Source organism: Gymnogyps californianus, chromosome 3 (assembly GCF_018139145.2).
Source record: "Gymnogyps californianus isolate 813 chromosome 3, ASM1813914v2, whole genome shotgun sequence".
NCBI classification, from domain to species: Eukaryota; Metazoa; Chordata; class Aves; order Accipitriformes; family Cathartidae; genus Gymnogyps; species Gymnogyps californianus.
The window spans coordinates 73,340,393-73,360,660 of record NC_059473.1 but is presented as its reverse complement, the minus strand read 5'-3'; the positions used below and the strand labels follow the sequence as shown (position 1 = coordinate 73,360,660).

At 42.5% G+C, this 20,268-nt stretch overlaps 1 protein-coding gene across 1 annotated transcript; it reads left to right on the top strand.

Annotated features, from left to right (window-relative positions):
* Positions 1-13,238: 13,238 nt before the first annotated feature.
* CALHM6 (calcium homeostasis modulator family member 6) lies at positions 13,239-16,047 on the top strand. The gene is made up of 2 exons (XM_050892979.1): positions 13,239-13,772; positions 15,631-16,047. Exons 1-2 carry the CDS (start codon positions 13,239-13,241, stop codon positions 16,045-16,047), a joined length of 951 nt encoding a protein of 316 aa, XP_050748936.1.
* Positions 16,048-20,268: the final 4,221 nt, after the last annotated feature.

Genomic DNA, 20,268 nt, shown 5'->3' with positions numbered 1-20,268 from the left:
ATGTTTTTCCCGATAATTACAGTAATGATGTTCATCAGCACTTTGTTCAAACCACAAACCTTTGTTTCCTATTCCTTACACTCGTTTAGGTATCTGTTATCTACATTGCTGCTGTTAAGCCTTCAGCGAGTTTGTGTGTTGAAATGTGATGAGCTTTCCTTGTCTAAACATCTTTAGTGAACAGATCAGAATATTTTCACGAGGTTCCAGCTACTGAGCCAGTTCTGAGCACTGTATTCGCATACATAAGCCCTACTGCAGCCTCCAATGCCTGGATTTATCCAATGAAATTTGCTACATTTAGCCTAAGCAAAGATTTAGGACCCCAGTTAATTTCTGATCCGTGTACAGTCAGTGGAGAAAGAGAGCCTTCAGATAGCTACTCAGTCCACCTAAGACCTTGAAACACCTTCAAGACATACCCTTCCCTTTTCCCTAATTGCAAAAGGCATGTAGGGTGGTTAATCACCTATTTCAAATAACCTGCTTAATTGCTTAAGGTGAGGGGAGCTGAGCCTCGGGAGTGTCACCCAGTACAGGTCCATGTTTGTAGTGGTGCCTGCTGAAAGTATGACTAGATTGTGACAGGCTGCGTAATCACTGGAAATCTCCTTATTTCTGCCTTTGCACTGATGACATAGAGACATGCAGAAATAGCTGTTGGGTTATGTTCAGCTTCAAAGACACTGTTGGTTAGTTTTTCAATATTAGGTGATACTATTATTGGCCATGAAGCACTGAAAAATCAAGATGCAGGTACTGTTGCAGTTTAGTTGTATGGCCTGGCACATCCCTCCGCTGGGAGCCAGTGCCATAAAATTGCCTGAGGGTAATTCAGGGCATCGTTATGTATGATAAGCAAATAACCTGTGCTTGTGTCTCCATGTCCTCTTTGCGAACATATGAACCTTCAGGAAAATAAAGAGCTGTAGTAGCTTTTAGCCTTTATCAGGCTAGTGTCAACAGTGGAGTTCATACAAATACTTCACTTTATTTCATGTCTATGCACATTTACCCTGTGTCAATTTGCTATTGCTTTGAACAATCAGCTATAGAAAGCCAGCCTATAGTCTAGAAGGCTTCTGAGAAATACCTGCATTTCTTGGTCTGCTTTGTAGTGTGGCATCTGAATTCTAGCATGGGGTTTGTGTAGCTGTCAAAGGAAACTGCAGAATTACAGAGATTAGAAAGTAAGGTATGGTTGTGCACACTAGCTCTCATTTACACTACGCTTCTCTGCACCATTCTAGCAATGGAAAGGGAAAGAGGTGGTTGTAAGAGCTGCCCATGCTCACAGCCAGGTTTTAAAGCAGCTTTTAAAGCAGACCAGCATTCAAATGAATAGTGTACATGTGGAGTGAAGGGAAGTGAAATGTACCAGTCTGTCCTCCTGAATGGGAGACCAGACCCATTTCAGTATAAAGTGGGAATCCAAGGGTGTTCCAGCCTGTGCTTGGTTTGCATCTGATACCTTTCTGTTAAAGATTTATGAGTTACCTGCATATGACTGTCATTACTGGCCACTCTGAACTCCGCTTACACAGATGTAACTTTGATTCAGGTAGGGCAACTAAAGTTTGCTTCAACTAGTGATGAAGCCGTAATTGTGCTGAGTATATTTTGGATACGAAAAGAATCTTGTGTACTTTCTTACTTATTCTTTTCCAGGCCAGAGCCTTTAAAAAGTCTCTCTCCAATGGTCATGTAAGTTTTGTTTCCATTCTTTGCTTCCATTCTTCTTGTCCCTCTCATTCCTTATCAAAGATCATAATTTTCTAATGGAATTTGAAGCAAATGGAAGAACAGATGGTTCCATGCCATTGGCAACCAGCAACTCGAGCTGTTGGGTAGAAGTGTCTGTGTCACATTGAAGAAACAGTTCAAGCCCTCAGATGGCAAGCAACACACACTGAAAAATCTGAGCTGCCCTTGCTTTGCTAGAAGTGCGATGAGGAAGAGCAGGTAAATGGGATCAGCCCAGGTAGCCCTACTGGCTGGTGGGAGGGCTGGACAAGGTTGGTGTTCCTCAACGCTTGCTGACACAAGAGAGGATGCTGTCCTCGCCTTTGTGTCCTTTGTCTGAAATGCAAGAGAGAAGCAGTCTCAGTGAGCTCTATGTCCATGGCAGAGGCACTTAGCACTAGTTTCATCTGGACTGGGTATACTGAACAACTTTTGAAATGTCACTGTATGGTACCCAGTAGCAAAGTTATCTTTCACTCCCTATTTTAAATGGAGTCACAACACTGAAGTGTTTCTGGCACATGCCTCTGCTCCCATTCTTATTCTGCTTCTTTTTGGTTTCTAAAAATGTTAGTTTTCTGCATCTCTGGCCACAGGAAAAGATGGCTATCCTACAACTGCATGTATGTGGATGGGTTCCTGTATTCATCTGAGACCCCGCTGACTTCACTCAACTTCCCTGCAATAGCTGATGTTCAGTCATGCATGCTTCATTTCAGGGCTGCAGTCTAAATTAGTCTAAAGTTAGTTCAGTGTATTCTGAATGAAGTGAATGGGAATTCAGCCCAGAGGTAGCAGTGTGTATGTTTGAGGGTGGAATCTGGTTCTTAGATTTTTTAATTTTTTTGAGTCCAGCTAAAAATTGGCTATATATGTTATATACATCATTGTGCCTAAAGGAAGCAAAGAGAATGGAGCACATTACCTCATTTCTTAAAACTTGTAAGATCAAAGCTTATTCTGAAGGATTATATGTCTGAAATAATACATCAAATTCTTCTGTTGACCTATGTATTTTCCACTGATGAAAAGTTTTTTCTTAGTGTTTGAAAGCATATAGTGTTTGGAAAATAGCTGTATTTCTGCACTGGGACATTACATTCACATTTATTTGGTCTGCAAAAGTCTTAGTTGGGACCAAACATACTTTTGTCTAACTTTAATCAGTTTGCTCTGGCTACTCTGTTAAAATTCAGTAGAGTAACTTCAAGCTGGTAAGTCAGACTCAGCTAACGAAGCCAAGATGTTATTTTCTGTTCCTTCTTGGCAGTTGACTCCAGGAGCACTCTGCAGCAGGAGGCCTATGCAATCCAGTGCTGGATAGGTCCATACTGTCATCAGTACACAGACTGTTGTCTAAACAAGTTCAACCTTGAAACAAATAATGTCAAAGCACTTCAGAGAAAGAGCCCAGGACCCTTTCAAGGAAGGAGCATAGCTGTTGTCTGCTTGAGGCAGGCAGGAGAACTGGACCCTACTACACAATATATAAGTGCATTCTAAAAAATACTCTGAAATACAGGATTATCATTGGGTCTTCCTCAAAGCTGGCATCAGTTTTTCTCCTGATACTAACTAACACAGATGGCTGACATTTAAATTTGTGCTTGCCTTGGTTGCTACTCTACACTGCATAGTGGCTGCAGCCATTTAAGTCAAGAGGAAAACTAATAATTTCATGAGAATTTAGATTTCATCTTCAGTTTTCAGTGAAACTGAACATGACTGCAGTGGCCATGAGATACTAAGGAGCACATGAATCCATATATACAAGGCCATATCCTCTCTGCTTTAATTCATATTAATAAAAATAGCAAGAGAACAATGTAAAACATGCATTGTGGTAGTGATGTTCTTGTGGTAATGGAATTATGCAGTTAAATGCCACAGATTTGTTCTCAGTCAAATTCCAAAAGGCAGAAAAAAGCAGGAGGAGAGATGCTGTTGGCATGCCTTTATATATCCATGCTCTCCACAAGAATGCCTGCAACACTACCAGAGTTACTGTGGGAATCCTCATTATACTGAAAGATAAATGGTGGGATCCTAATAGTCCACCTGGACCTCGGTGATCCTGTGAAAGCTGTGTTCTTCTCGTTTGTTCTCAGGTGAGCTTTAACTTGTAGGTGTAAGGTAAGCTGGGACTTCAGAGCTCTTCAGCTCAGCATCTAACTCGGGGCTGCCCAACATACGGCCCCATCCATCCGGGCTGCAGATATTCATCAGTCACAGAAAGGAAAAACACTGTGGGGTCCCCCAGAAAAGGTAGCCATGAGGAATGGGCTGTGAACACCATTTGTTACTGGTAGCCTGCTCTGTGTATGAGACCCTTGGGGAAGACATCAGTCCGGCAGGGTCTCCATGACTTGTCACGGTGGTGACAGCCCACTCCCAGCTTCGCTCTTTTCTAAGAACCTCTGACACGTGGGCAGGCAGCAGCATACTGATGTTCACATGCACAGCACACACACAGAAAAGCTGGCATGTGTCAAGCCTACTATGCATCAGTTCTATCACATTCAGTCATTTGACAGGACAGGGTCCAGTACATATGTCCTCCATGACATACGTAGTGTATCCCACTGCAACAGTAAAGTTGGGCATTGCCACCTAAGCAAGGGGCACTTGCTTCTTCCTCATACGTAAGCCTGCTGTAGGCAATGAGCTGTGGCACAGGCGTATGCCTGTATGAGGAAAGAAGCTCCCAATCTTGTTACCCTGTTTGCCATTTTATCCCAGTCTCTCTAGCCATTCCTTTAGCTAAATGCACATGTAGCATTTCCCCCGGATGCTCCCTTTCCTGCCAGGTTCCTCAGGCTGATAAAAGAAAACAGCATTCACAGCATTTATGATGATTTTCCAGAAGTTTAGGAACTGAGAGAAAAATTGCTTAGCATTTGAACCGTGCTGTTTTGTAAGATATTTAGCATGACATTGCGGCCTTTTTACCCTTTGTGGTGGGTTGACCCTGGCTGGATGCCAGGTACCTACCAAAACCGCTCTATCACTTCCCCTCCTCAACTGGACAGGGGAGAGAAAATATAACAAAAGGCTCGTAGGTCGAGATAAGGGCAGTTTAATAAAGCAAAAGCAAAGGTCACGCATGAAAGCAAAGGAAAACAAAAGATTTTATTCTCTACTTCCCATCAGCAGGCAATGTTCAGCCACTTCCCGGCAAGCAGAGCTTCAGTACACATAGCAGTTGCTCTGGAAGACAAACATAAATAACGAATGCCCCCCCTTCCTCCTCCTTCTCCTAGCTTTTATTGCTGAGCAGACATCATATGGTATGGAACATCCCTTTGGTCAGTTTGGGTCAGCTGTCCTGGCTGTGTCCCCTCCCAAGATCTTGCCCACCCCCAGCCTACTGGTGAGGGTGGGGGGCAATGTTGGAGAGACAGCCTTGATGCTGTGTGAGCACTGCTCAGCAGCAGCCAAACCGCTGGTGTGTTATCAACACCGTTCTAGCTACCAATACAGAGCACAGCACTATGAGGGCTGCTAGGGGGAAAATTAACTCCATCTCGGCTAGACCCAGTACACCCTTTGACTTGTGCACAAAACCACCAGTGATTTTACTGGTTTCACTCCTAACTGACCCTGGGACAATCAAGAGGAAAGCTGTCCCCCTCCAATCCCCAGGGCTGTGCTACCATGAACTACAATCCACAGCAAAAGGATATATGAATTTATGACTTTCCCCAAAACATTAACATACATTTTTTCACCAGTAAGCACTTTCACTCCAAACATTGCACACTCAGTCTAGCTATATGTACCTACCACCAGTTGGAAGGCAATCTTCAAGGAAGTGGAATGATTCTAAAATCATGAGTATAAAATCCCTGGTTTTCCACTTTGTCTTCATAAAGGTTGTAACACAGGAAGCCAGGAATGCCAGGAAAGATGGGCCCGTGGCATCTGCCCACAGGAAATGCCAACAAAGAAAACTTGAGGAGGATGGGGTGCGGAAACTTCCCTAGACTGCCACACTGCTGTGACAGTAAGCTAGATGAATTCAGCCTGTGGCAAGAGAGAGTAGGTGATCAGCGTATGCGTATCTTTTTCTCCCTAAAGAACAGGACTATCCTTGGGATGAGGAGCTGAACTCTTTAGGACATGCTAAGGAAGGCCAAGTTACTTCATGACCTAGTAAGATGCTAAAGCAGTTATAGTAAATCTTAACTGATAATTATAGTCTAGAACTATATTCACTTCTCTCATGCTTGTCTTTTTTTATATGGTATAACCCTTATTTTGATCAAGTAAAGTAACTGTATTCTTTCATTTATTAAGTTTGGCAGGTAATGAAGGTGACTGTGATTGACCCATTGGCAACGACGAGATCCCATTTCCCCAGTGAGCAGTGAACAGTATGCCATGGATTAGCCTTAAAATGTCATATATCTTACTCTGCCTCAGAGGGCCCAAGGCCCTGTAGGACATTCCTCCAACAGCTGTGTGGAGGATCTGGCTCTGACAGCAGAAGTGGTAAACTCTGGTAAAACACAATCTTGTATGCCTCGTGAAGTTTCCTCTGGTGGACCCAACTACAGATTGCTAGCAATGGGAAAATGGGCAGAGGACCAGAGTCCCTGGGAAGGCACTTAAATAACTCCACCTTTATGTAAGGTAAAGGAATATAGAAGATGTTCAATAATGCTATAAAATACTTACAGCCGCAAATGCCTTGCAAATAAAATGACGATGATGGAGTATTTGAGCATTACAGAATAAATGAGGGCACACCCAGAGACTTGGAAAGTTACTCCTAACATAAAATATAGGCAGCTAGGAATGCTTTCTCCTTATGTCCCATCTATCATTCTTTCCTTTTGAATCGTATCTTCCTATTAAAAAAAAACAAAAGGGAAAAAAATGTTTTCTCTGCCAGTTACAATGTTGTAGATCCTCCCAAAAGACAGGACACGCTGACAGCAGGACTAGCTGCATATAAAAGGCAGGTACTGAAAGTGCACACACAAGTGCTGTTGAGCGTAATAGAGTTCAGCCTTTAATACAAGCTGGACGTAGCTACCGTAGAGTCTGACACAGCTCGTACATTTGTGGAAAGCTGAAACAGCTTGGGTATTCTGCAGGTAGGGAATGAGATTGATAAGAAAAACTATATGAGCAAGTGAGGCTGAGGTCCAGAAGCCAGAAACTTTTCAATCCTGTAAGAGCAAAAGTCAGTTACAGGAGACTGAGACCATTTCTAGACCTCCCTCGTGGTCATCATTCCTGAATGAAGAGCAGGATGAATGTTCATTCTGCAGAGAGAAATGTATGCTAAATTTTAATTATGTGCTATATCTAGTGTATCATATAGGCTGTTTGGTGGCAGAGGGGTTGAAAAATCTGTGGTGAAGTCTAGTCACCCATCATTTCCTTTGACAAAGTAGTGCTTCCTGGTGAAGTTATCTTCCTCCAGGGGTATGTTAGAAGTAGTAGCTGTTGCAATAAATTTCTTTTCAGTGGTAAAAGCGTATTCATATTTTTGAGCAGTTTCTTCCATATGGATGATTGGTTTGCCTGTCTTCTAAGAAGAAATGACTGGCATCCCTTCACAGGAAGATTCATTAGGTTTCTTTTTTTCATTCTTAACTTGCTCACCTGATTTTGCCCAGAGGAGGCTGTGAATTTATTGGCATAACTGAGATAGCTGCATGTGGACAACTTTGAAAGGGACAGGGTCTCAGCTCTTGCACTGCCTTACTGTTAGAAAAAAATTCTTTAAGTAACAGAATTTGGGCAGCAAAGGAGCCCAGGATGGGAAACTGGAGATGAGGGAAAGAGGCGTACTACCGTGAACTGAAGAACTAGTTAATTAGTTAAAGTTTAAAAAGAGGAAGAAGGATTAATCAAATGAAAAAGTACAGATCATATTTTGTAGCATATGATCAGACAGCATTAGGCCACACACACACACACACAGAAGGAGTGGAACAGAGTCAAATCTCAGCTCTTCAGCAATTTCAAGACAGCAAGATGTGATGGCACAACCTGAAGAAAGCAAGGACACATGGAATACAAAACATTTATAATAAGAATATAGAAATATTTTGGGTTTAATGTGCTTAAATTTGCAAAGTAATTTCATGGTATTTCATTTTCCATAGTAAATGAAAAAGACTGAGCTTTGTTTTCTTAGAACTGACTAGCTGACTGCCCAGGGTGATTTACCTGATTACAAATGAGTTAACTCTATAATCTGCCTCACTAAGGCTCCTTAATTTCATCATAAAACCTGACAACTTCTACCTTTCTAATCCTATGAAAATATCATATATTTTCTTATAAACCCAGCAAATATTTTTCACTTAATCCACAGCCAACACTTAAAGAATCACACAGACTTATTTATGGCACGTATAGATTGTAGATTAGTGTAGATTGAACAGTAAAGCCCTCACACTGCTGGTTGCTGCAGGACACTTGGACTGGGTTACAGGACCCTCCCTGTCCAGAAATGAGACCTGTAGTGGACCTGTAGTTTTAAAAGAGCAGGAGTAAATAATAGCAAGAGAAAATTAGTGCAATGGCTTGTGTGACTCTGTACCAGAGCTCACTCATCAGAGCCTCCTTCAGAGCTACACTTGGTTTTGCAGACCTGGTTCCTTCCTACCCACTAAAATTCTTTTTCAGCCAAAAACTCCTAATAAATGTAATGCCTTAAAATAGCAGTATAATGTACACAAATGCTTGTAAGCTGTACATGCCCAGTCACAGTGCTACTTCTCAGGCTGCTGCTCTGCTAAGTTTTAGTACTATTAATGATTTATGTGGTGCCACTGAGCTGTGTGACACTTCACAAACATGTAAGAAGACTGGTTCAACCGTAAAGTCAGAATAACTTCCTCGGTTTCACAAACTGAGGTAATGGGCCTCCAGGGGAGGTCAGTCCACCTGGAGGGTAGGTGCAGATCTACTTGCGGACAAGACCCCCACTAGTTAAGCATTAATTTCACCTGGAACAAGACAAAAGGCGTTACAAGAATTTTCCTAGACTAAAAAGACTTTTCCATATGTCTTTCTGAACTGGGCACTGAGAAATGCAGCTAACAACTCTTTCACTTGAAGAAGCAAGTCTGGTTGTTATAAAAATAAAACCAGTGCTGAGGTGCTCTTTTCCATTGCATCCGTGGATGTACAGGATTTTAGATTAATAACGTGAAGAGGAAGTTGAGCTTGATAAGACTAATGACAGGAAATTGGGACAGGGTGGGTCTTGGTCGGAGCAGCTAGGAAGAGAATGACTTGTAGAAAAAAAACCAGTCTTTTGCTATTCCAAACAAATAGCAAATGTCTCAGCAAAAAACTAAATAACCTATTGTAAGGACTTATTATCATGACTAAAACAAGATCTACTCTATAAGTACTGGCAAAATCACCCAGCGCACGTGCGCATGCACGCACACACACACACTGCATTTAAGACCAGTATTATGCATTTGATACAACCACAGAACTAGTTAGACTACAGCTTTTTCCACCTAGAAAATGTCTGAGATTCATTCAGCTGCAAATGAAAGGATAGAAATTAAACCATCAAGGAGAAACTTGATAAAATATTAAACAAGTCAATTTGTTTTCAGCTGACCCCGTCATTTTAATGAAATACATTTTAAAATGAAAAGATGTTTCAAATAATGAAAATAATAATTTTGTTCTAAAAATGTCCATCTTTTTCATTCTGGCATTGTTTTCATCCCCCTTGGAAGGTATGAAATTTAATGCAAATCAATGCAAAAACAACCATTAAATTGGAATTCTCTGTTCTTTGACAGAAAACTATTTTTCTGAACACATTCCAGTTAATGCTTTACAGCTGTTGTGGTGAGAAGCATGTTAATTTAGAGGGCAAGAAAGAGCTGCCCTGGGAGAACAATGTTCTGAGGTGAACAGGACGCCCAAAGCAGCCGGGCCCGTAGGGCTCCGCACTCCCCTGCCCCTCCGGCTCCTCCAGCCCAGGACCCTCTCCAGCCCCCCAGCTCCCGAGGCTGCCTGCAGGAGAGGCTCGCCCGGGCCATCGCTGCACCCCACTTGGCTCCTAGCACAGCTACTCCCTCACTTTCAACCAGGGTGGTTTCTCCTCCCTCTCCCACCTCTTTTTGCGAGTATTTACTGGAAACATGTTTGCTTGGAGGGGAGGGTTAATCCTTTTTGACACAGAGCTCTCCTCCCTTTTCCCAGGAAGCTTGTTCCTGAAATCATATTTTATTACAGATAAATAAAACACTGCTAAAATTAGGCTCAGGAAGTGAAGTAGCAGGGTTTCTTGGCTGTACTCTTTCCCCTGTGTGGTCGTTATCTGCTCCAGAGAGCTGCCGCTGGTCATTAGGATCCATTGTTAAACCAGTGGTGCTCAGAGGCAGCCCATGTCCCTCCCTGTCCTGGTTTTGGCTGGGATAGAGTTAATTTTCTTCTTAGTAGCTGGTACAGTGCTGTGTTTTGGATTTAGTGTGAGAATAATGTTGATAACACTCTGATGTTTTAGTTGTTGCTAAGTAGCGCTTATCCTAAGCCAAGGACTTTTCAGTTTCCCATGCTCTGCCAGCAAGCAGGTGTGCAAGAAGCTGGGAGGGAGCACAGCCGGGGCAGCTGACCCGAACTAGCCAAAGGGGTATTCCATACACCATGGAATGTCATGCCCAGTATATAAACAGGGGGGAGTTGGCTGGGAGGGGCAGATCGCTGCTCGGGCATCAGTCAGCGGGTGGTGAGCAATTGTATTGTGCATCACTTGTCTTTTCTTGCGTTTCTGTTATTTCTGCCATCCCCACATCTGCTAAGACTTTTTCAGACATGGTGAATTCTCGTTTCAAGGTATGCTAACCATTGCCTCTAGCTGCCTCTAGATAAAAATCAAGGCAACAATATTTGCCAATGATATGAAGTTATTCTGGATAGTTAAAAACAAACCTCTGCTTTAAAGAACTGCAGATACACTTTACTAGACTGCCTGACCAGAAAGCAAAACAGCAGGTCAAATTCAGTGTAGAGGAAGTGGTGTTCAAAGTGAAACCAAATCCAACCTTCATATATACAGTGATAGACTCTGAGCTGACTGACATTACTGCTCAGGACTGAGATTTTTTTATTATAGTACATAGCTTGCCTAAATACCAACTCAGTGCTTCATGAATGATCAAAAAGCAGTTAAAATTCTAGAAATTATTACAAGGAAATAGAAAACAAAATCATGTCTCTATGCCGTTGTGGCAAACTGTGATTCAGCTGCACCTTCAATGCACTGCAAATCCGGTATACCTCCCATTTCCCCTCATGTAAAAAATGATACCTGAATCCTAGAGAATGGTTCAGGTGGCAACATAGATTAAAAAAAATGATACAAAGGTATACATCAGGCAAGGAATGACTAAATACATTAGGGGCTCCTCAGCCTGGAAAAAGAGGTGGCTATGATGAAGGTGTACAAGATCAAGAGTGGATGGAGAGACTGGGTAGGGATCCACTGTTTTCTCTCTTCCCCTGCCAGAACTTGGGGGCATGGAATGGGGTGCTGTCAGGTTTGAATGAAGGTTAAGCACACTTGCTATAAAATGTCTTGGATGTTAAAAAGTCTGCATGGGTTAAAACTGAAACCGGACAAAATTTATGGAAGAAATACATCAACAGGTATTAGATGCAAAGGAAATCCCTGAAATGCCAATTGTTGGGGTGTGAGTGCATTCCTGAGCTTGCTTTCCCTGTCCCTGTGCTCCTCCCCAGCTTTCCGCTGTAACCAAGGGGTGATAAGACTAACTCAACCTTCAGTCTGATTCACTCTTGCTGGTTTTACCTCCTTTTTGGTTTTATGTCTTTATATTATACTGCTGCATAATATCAAAGTCTCCTCCAGACTGACGCAAGCATTTCAGTTAGTGGCACGGTTTCTTCTGTGGCAGCAGCAGCAGCAGCAGCAGCTCGGTGCTGAGCATGGCACATCTGGTGCAAGCCCAGCAGCTGCCTGCACCAGCACTGCCTGCTCTGGTGCCTCTGCACCCTCTACTCAGCTGCCCAAAGAGCTGCAAAAGCCCTTTGGAAGGTTTCAATGACCCCCAAAGTTCATTGAAAGTAATTCAGGTTCTCACAGAGTTTTGACAAGTCGTTGTGTTTCCACCTGCTTGGTTCCTGCAGCCCAGGGTATGGCATGGGGTGATGCAGGCAGCATCACGCCTTGCTGTCTTGCCAGCACCAAAATCAGGCTGGCCCAGCTGGAAGCAGTGTTTGCCTGAGCCTGGGGTGAGGCTCTGTGCCATGATAACGGCCAGGAAGAGTCAGTGCAGTATAAATTACAGCATTTGAAATCTAATCAGGATGAATTCATATTGCTGATGCACCCGGTGAGGCCAGAGAGCTCCCAGTTCATGCAAGAGGCAGGTGATTTTGACTGTAAAATCCCAGATAAGTGGTTGTGGCAGAGAAGATGACAGTGACCACCAGCTCCCCGGCTGGCTGCACATCTGGGTGTCACCAAGCATGTGACAGCAGCAAACTACCGTGCTGCCTACATTGCCGCAGAGAGCTTCAGCTACATGGCTATGAGCAAGCAACAAAGCTTCAACTTCCTTAATTCTGAGTATCAGTTCACCTCATCTAGATTTAGACAAGACAAACCTTAGCTAGGAGCCTGGTCAAGGTCCCTCAGGGCGTGAATGAAACCTATGGACTCTGGGAGCAAATGTTTTCATAGGCAGCTCAGTCTTCCAAGCCCAGGAATCCCTTCCAGATATTTTTCTTCATTATGCAAGTCTTCTCCATAATTTTTTCACTTCATGCCATCTGCTTAGTTTCTGCTGGTTTAGGGGTGGGTTTTTTCTGGGCTACCAAGCTGCCACTACTTGCTATGGAGGAGGGAGTCCAAAGTCTCGTTCCTGGCAAATGGTACTCTGGTAGCTAGAGCTTCAGTGGAAACCACTTGCTGGGTCACTGCTATGTGTGCACTGTCTAATTTGCTCTAGCTACTTTAAAAAGAATAATTGATTAGCTTGAAAAGTTAACATGATTATAGTTGAATTTTCTACCATAAGAGAACAAGCCATATTGTGTTGGTAATAATAAGGCAGGATAAAAAACTGCACACAGTTCTGGGTGGTTTTCTCACATTTTATTCACACTTTGAATCTGTTGCCTCACTGAAAAGCTTCACTGAAAAGATTATGAGGTTTAAGGCATTGCTAATTACAATGCATGTGCGGACAAATATGAACTATTTTTATAGCAAGAAAGATAGATCTTTGCTGGGTTGATGTTGATTACTGGGATGGGTTTCCACTGTGGTGTCCACTTGTCCTTGACGCCATGCAGTGAGCTCGTGCTCTTCTGTTTCCTCTAAGGAGAGCTGCTTCTGTGTCTCACTGCACCACCACCACCAACAGAAAGTGAAAGCTCTGCGAGCTTCTCTAAGCCGTGGGAGCTTCAGAACAACTTGTCTTTCTCTTTTCTTTTTCTGACTGAGACTTCACTCTCCTCAAAGTAAGGGGAGGCAGAAAATGGATACGTTACACAGGGCACTGGATTTCTGCATCCGCCACCAGACCGTTCTGGGTTACGGCATTGTGTCCCTACTGACAGCTGCCAGCGAGCACATCTTCTCCTCTGTGGTGTTCAAGTGCCCCTGCAATTCTGGGAACATGCTGTACGGCTCCGTCTTCCTCATAGTGCCTGCCTTCATCCTCTTTCTGCTTGGCTGCATGGTGAACGCCAGGACATGGCACCTGCTGACAGGCAGCTGCCCTCCGGAGAAGCGCTGCGGCTTCTGCCCCCGGGGAACCTGCACCCGCCACTGCCCCGTGCTGGTGTCGATTACAGCCAGAGCCTTGGTGGCCCCCCTCACCTGGATGGCGGTGGCCCTGCTCCGAGCCAGCTTCTACGAGTGCGCGGCCAGCGGGAATGGCCTGATAAAGAACTTCGTGTGTCAAGATAAAGGACAAGAGTGCCACAAGCTGCTGGCCAAAATACCCTGCGATGAGAAGTTATCAGAGAAGATATCGGGTGAATTCCTCAGCCTTCAGGCACAGTCCCAGGTAAAGCCTCACCGCTCTTCTCTTCACCCTACAGACTTCAACCCTGGCTGCTCAATGCATGGTTGTGCCTGCTGGGGACTGTAAGCAGTCCTTCTCTCTCACGCTATACAACTACCAAAAGTACACGATTAGCAAAAATTTGTTAGCAAAAAAGCACTAACAGAAAGGTAGTAAGTGTATATTTGTGCTATCTTCTGGTTTTGCCTGTTTGCGTGGCAATTGTTTGGCACTGCCACTTACAAAACCTCTTTCAAAGCTGGGCAGGGAACCAGCCTAGAGACCAGGACTTCCCACAGCAAGTTTTCTTCTCATTTAACTTAGGCACAGTGCAAGTTCTTCTCTTTTTCCACTCTTACCCCTCTAAATTCCTCAAACTTTTGTAAGTACACATTAGCTGAGGGGAAGCTGAGGTCACGAATAGAGGTGAAGCTGATGTCTCCTTGCAACAGAGAACTGGTAAGTGAAACAAATAAGGACAGTTTGTTTGACTATGAATCTCAACACTTGAACCTATTAATAATTTCACACTTGTATTCTAGAAGAATAGTTAAAATATATATCTGTCTTGTTAAAGTGTTCTTGTGCTGAAGGCAAACTGCATGATCAAAAAAATAGCACTTGTGGGTGGATTTTTTTGTTTGGAGTAAAATGAAACCCGCAACTTTTGGCAGCACTCCAATTTTGTTTCTAGGTTTGTTTGGTCATCATCTTAACTCCAGTAGAAAAATCAGGTTTTATCACTTTTTCTCAGGAAAACATTAAGGCTGGTTAATGGAGTTAAGTTTATAAGAGATTATAATTACTTGGATTTTTATAAGTTCCTGTTTAGTACAAATGCTTATTAAAACAAAAAAAGTGTTTACATTTTTTAAATATTTAGCATGCCGCTCCTCCAAGAAGGCGGCTGAAAAGGGGCAAACTCCATACCATTGAATTCAGATAGGGTAAGAAAGGAGCAAAATCAAGGAAGACTGACTGTTACTGATATTGCAATGAAATCTAAAAAACCCAAACCTGTCAAACAAAACCAGAAAAAGTGTGAGAGCATTTTTATTACTGACCATTTTTTTTAATATCTGACCTACTTTCAACAAAAGTAAGAACCAAAAAGAACACAAACTCATTTTTCTTTAGCACTCAATGTTTTTCACTTGAAAACAATCAGCCTGAAGTGAAAGAGGATGCTGTGAGATCTCTGCCTGGAGCTTCCAGCTAAGTACCACTGGGTACTGGAGGGACTAGCATCTGCTAGGACACCTGCTTTAGGTGGGGCCTCTGAGACTTATCTAGGGATGTTAAAATCATGTATAAAACAAGAATGAATTCCTGTATTCGATAGCCAAATCCGTGTCCTGCCTACAAAACATACAGGACACAACTTTTCCTGGGTGCTGTGGCAACTGGCTATTTTTTGCAGGCTCAGGCATCAGGGAGAGGAGGTACTTTCCAAGAACAGATAAAACACATCAGCAGGAGGTCTAATGCACAGCACCAGAGGTGGACACAGTGATTCTGCACCCTCTGTACTGTAAACCTGACCACAACTACAGAAACTGCTGGTCAGTATCGTGCCTTTAAAGTTAAGAAAGCTGGATATAGCTGAGGAAAGAACTTCACTCCACCTTCTCTTTTTTTGGTATTCATCCTCAATCCAGCAAGATCAGCTCAGGGGTGCAGAAGCTCTGTAAGGCTGGCTGAATTGTGCGCATGGGATCCTCTCTTTCCGCAGTGAGCAGACTGTTACAGGCACTCCACGGTGTCTTTGCTTACCGTTTTCATGTCTTCTTCAATGTTAAGTTCTATACTCCTACATATGACCATGCAAAATGACTGTTAACCCATCTATCTCTTTTCCAAGCTGATGGGATGGCTCCTGATAGTCATCATCGTGACTGTGGTACTGATTTCAACATGTGTCAGCCGCTGTCGCTCCCCGGTTAGCTATCTTCAGCTTAAGTTCAGGAAAACTTACTCGAAAAAGGAACGGGAGCTCTTTAAGATCAAGGCTAAAGAGCATGCAACCAGGCTGGCAGAAATAAATGTGAATTGCTTTTTTGAAGCCACTGACCCAGCACCGTTTCAGACTCCCAGCAATGAAGACTGGCGGAGGATTTCATTGTTGTTTCCCTCCAATTCGCAAGAGCAGTATTACAGCATGATACACAAGTACGTTAACACAAACAGAGGCAACAGCGTCAGATTTGGGGAAGGAGATCAGAATCCCTCTGTTTTAGGATCTGTGGATGAAGAAGGCGCAAGCGAATCAGGGTTTTAATGAAACAAATCCTTTGCAATGCTGGCAGTCTTTTAACTCTACTGATATAAGAAGAGTCATTCTGTGCTTTTATTGAAATCTACGCGAATTGTATGTAAAAGCTGATAGTTGTAACCCTCAGTAGATTTGTTTTTAAATACACTTTATTACTTTTGCTTATGTACCCTCATCTCCTATTTTTCCCTCAGTCTGTTTACTTCTTAATCCTGCTTTAATTAAATAAATTTAAATAAAGACATCTGTCACAATGGGAGTTTTCATATGTTGTTGTTCATTAAGAAGAGCCACATGTGTAAAATAATTAGCATCCACAAAGATGTCAGCACGTACTATGTCAAATTATTACCAAACACCTTAAAGGCATTTGGCAGCTGGAGTGACAATACCAAAACTTCGTACCTGGCAGCATCAGAGACAAAAAGGAATGGAAGTTTTGATCAGAAATTCAGCTTAGTTTATTAGCTCTCACTTGACAATATGTCTTTCAGTGGAGCTTAGAGCAAGCTCTAGACTAAAATATTTACTTTCAGTCAATTACTTTCTCAAGGCAAGGACCGTACCTTTTAAAATCTGGGAAGCAATTAGCATTTTGGAGCTACCTGGGCATAACAAAGGAGTCCATTGGAATGACTTCAGCTGCTTATCAGTTTGAATAGATAAGCAAAAAGATTCCAGCCACTTTACCCCTACGTGCTCAGCAGCTTTAGGTAACAACAGTGAAACTAAAAACTTCCATGGTGGTGAATTTTCTTTACCACTGCCTGATCTTGATCACCTTTTGCAGCAGGCCTTCTTAATTAGCTCTACTGTTCGTTTCCTGTGATTGCAAAGCTCTTTAATGGAAAAAAATAGGCATTTGAATGCTGTAGGGAAAACACACCAACATTAAACTTCCTGTTTATATTCCATTTATATTTTTTTCTATTTTTTTTCTGAAAAATATGTATTATGGGTTTTTTAAATATATAATATTACATGTAGGGTTTTGGCCCTGGCATCAGTACCTAAGCTACACCTGGATGTCCCTGCCAAATACACTATTTAACTTGATCCGAAATGGAGTCTCAGTGCAAATTAGCACGTCTTGAGGGGTTAGGCTTATGCATAACATGGCAGTATAGGTGAAGCTTATATTAACAAACATTTATAGCACAGCTACATACTTAAGGACATTATAAATCCACAATCCATATTAGCAAATAATAACATTCTTATCAAAGAACATCTAATTATAAGAAACAAAGATACCAGTTTTGAGTGAAGAATGATAAAGTTCAGTTTTTCTCTGAAAAGCTTTTTTTAGAGAATATTTTAGAGAGGTGAGTCAGATTGTTTGGTCTGGGCTGTCCTTTCACTCCTCCCAGAAATCTTTTCTTTCTAGACAGTAAACTCTATCTTGGAAACTATTCAGACAGAGAGGAATCCCATGAAGTTGTTTGTTACAGTCATTTTCCAAGGAAGAAGGAAGGGAAGAGCTTATTTTAACTAGCTGAATATAACTAGTTTGGAAGCTTCATTCTGATTATAAACTGAAACTATGACATGTAAAGGGAAATCAAGATTTAATTCTGTACATAGAAAAGAATTTTAAAAAGCATTCATTTTGTCACAGAGTCACTGACTTGCTCAGTGCTCTTTTCCTTCCAAGAAACTTGATGATAACAGAGTAACAAGAGTCCAATTTGTTACTTGTGCCTCCACAAAGCATGGTTCAGTTAAAAATGTTCCATTTTACCTCTCATATTGAAGAGTTCATTTGTTCATTGACATCTAGAGAAAGACAAATCTACTCTGGAATGTCGTAAATGGGAAGGAAACAATGTCCTGGCCCCACTGCAATCAGTGCCAAAACGTTCCTTGATGCAGTGGGGCCAGGCTTTACCTTAGAGATATAATAAAATACTTTAGGATAAACTGAAAGCTTCCAGGAACAAGCCATGCCTTATTTCATTTCCTGATGAGAAGCTGCAGTGAAAACATCCTCAGAATTCCTGTTAATCCTCTCAGCTGCATCTGGGTGGGCTTTTGCCACTTCCCACTCATGGTCGCAACTGCCAGGGTCTCATTACCAAAGCTGCCTCGGCTTTCCATGGAAGACAGAGAGCTGGCACTTCTAATTAAAATCAATGAGCAAAGGCTTCAATACATATCTTCAAGTTTGCTGGCAATGATGGCAGTCTATTTTTCACAGATAAAGTGACTTCTGGGGGAAGGAAAAAATTTATATGTATGTATAAGGATAGAAGCAGATATTTATATATTGGGTTTGTACGCAGTCACGTTTGAATTTTGATTTTTCCTCACCTTTATGTAACACTCATATCTTCCGTGAGTAATTACATTTATAACGAAAGAAATTTCAAAGAGAAGCTTCAGCACACTTGCGAGTGCTCCATTAGACACCTTCAAAAGAAAGGCCTACACTAACACAAAACACTGAGGAACACTTCTGTGAATATGCTACCAAGCAAGACAAGCAAAAAACTGTATGTGCATAGGGGAGCTAATGTCAGCAACTAATGGTAACGTACTGTGAGTCACTGTTTATTCTATTGTTTATTACTGGTTCTCTACCTAATATTGACTTACTCCATCTTTAGAATACAATGGACGAGGTGATCCAGTGCGGGAAGAAAATACAAAAAACAGCAAAACAAGTGTGCGTTGAGCATGTCTGCCCAGCACAGAGCTGAGCCAAGAGGAATGACTGCTGCACGACCAGATGCACAAGCAGGATATGACATGAGTATGAACGAGCATCCAGCCTAGTCTGGCAGTCTCATGTCACCTCTTGGCTTGATCTCAAATCTGTGCTGCCTCGACTGGCTCAGGCATTTCTGCTATATGTTCATTTGCACAGTGGAGCCTTATCCTTCAAAACTTGCCATGTCCAAGTAGAAGTAAAGATTTCCTCGGGCTGTTTATTCTGAAATACTGAAACCTAAAGAAACAGTTTTGATGGCCTACATGGAGCATCACTGCAAATGTTTGGCATTGAAGGAAGGGGAGGAAGCCTTGGCCACACCAAAGCCAGTGTGGCAAGACTGCAAAGGCCCCAGGATGATGCTAGTGGTCCTTGCTTTAAAAATCTAATATCCAGCCCTGACTTTGCTAGCTAATGCCTGCAGGCAGAAACTCTTTAACAGGCCCTGAATACACAGGAGTCAGCCCATGTGTCACTGCAATGCGGTGACTGACGCTTTTTAGCTGGTGCAGACCTCGACAGAAAATGTTACCATAGGTGTGTGCATGCACACACACCTGCGTGCAAGTCTAATGCAACAGCAGTTTAAGTAAGAGAATTGTATCTTACAAAACAAGGACAGTATAGGTTATTCACTTTCAAGATAATGATAAAAAAAGAGGAGAATAGTTGGTTGGTAGGATGTTGCTGGAAAAAGGAAAAATGGCCTGTGCCTTCTAAAGAACCTTTTTGTGGTCAGCCAAAGTTGCCACATGTCTATCTCAGCCAGCTGGGCACAACCAGCAAAAACCCCACCGAGGGCTCCAGCACAGGCAGTGAAATCAGGCAAATTCCACAAGACCTTTCAGCCCCGATTAAAAAAAAAAAAAAAAGTAGGGAAACTTGTTACTGGTTGTAACACGTTGTTACATGTCGTAACTCGTTATTTGTAGCATGTTGGGCTGAGCCCAAGGCTGGGTAATGAATAGTTTAGTTTTTGTTCTGTACAAAATTGTTCTCTTAAAGCTCCATTACACTACGCTACCACTGCATGACACTGCTAAGGCAAACGAAGGGAGAAAGATTATCGTGAGGATTGTACAGATCTGGTGGGAATGAACCCCACTGTCCCCAAGGTAAGAAGTGCCCCTCACTTAGCAGGATTAAGAGGTAAACAGACTGAGGGAAAAATAGGAGATGAGAGTATAAATCACAGCAATAAAATCAGAGTTAACTCTGGGCTTCACTGAACTGAATTGAGGGTTTGTATTTCGGTTTAAAACAAGCACTTTGGTGAGAAGAAGGTGAGCTGGCTTTGTGGGTAGGGTACTGTGCTAGGACTTGGGGTTTTGTCCAACCCTTACCCAGATATCTTGCATTACACTGGACAACATTAAACCTTTCCTATAACTCAGGTCTCTGCGAGGCTGCTATTTCTCTACTTCCCAGTCATGTTGTGGTAACAAGTCCACTGCCAAGGGGAAGATGTTCAACAGCTGGTGAGGAAGGTCACGTAAGAACAGACACAATAACCAGCA

What these genes read in the sequence shown, in the direction of transcription:
- CALHM6 (XM_050892979.1), top strand. Translation starts at nt 13,239, where the DNA reads ATGGATACGTTACACAGGGCACTGGATTTCTGCATCCGCCACCAGACC. An exon ending in GCCTTCAGGCACAGTCCCAG is followed by an intron (nt 13,773 to 15,630) that starts GTAAAGCCTCAC and finishes CTCTTTTCCAAG; the next exon opens with CTGATGGGATGGCTCCTGAT.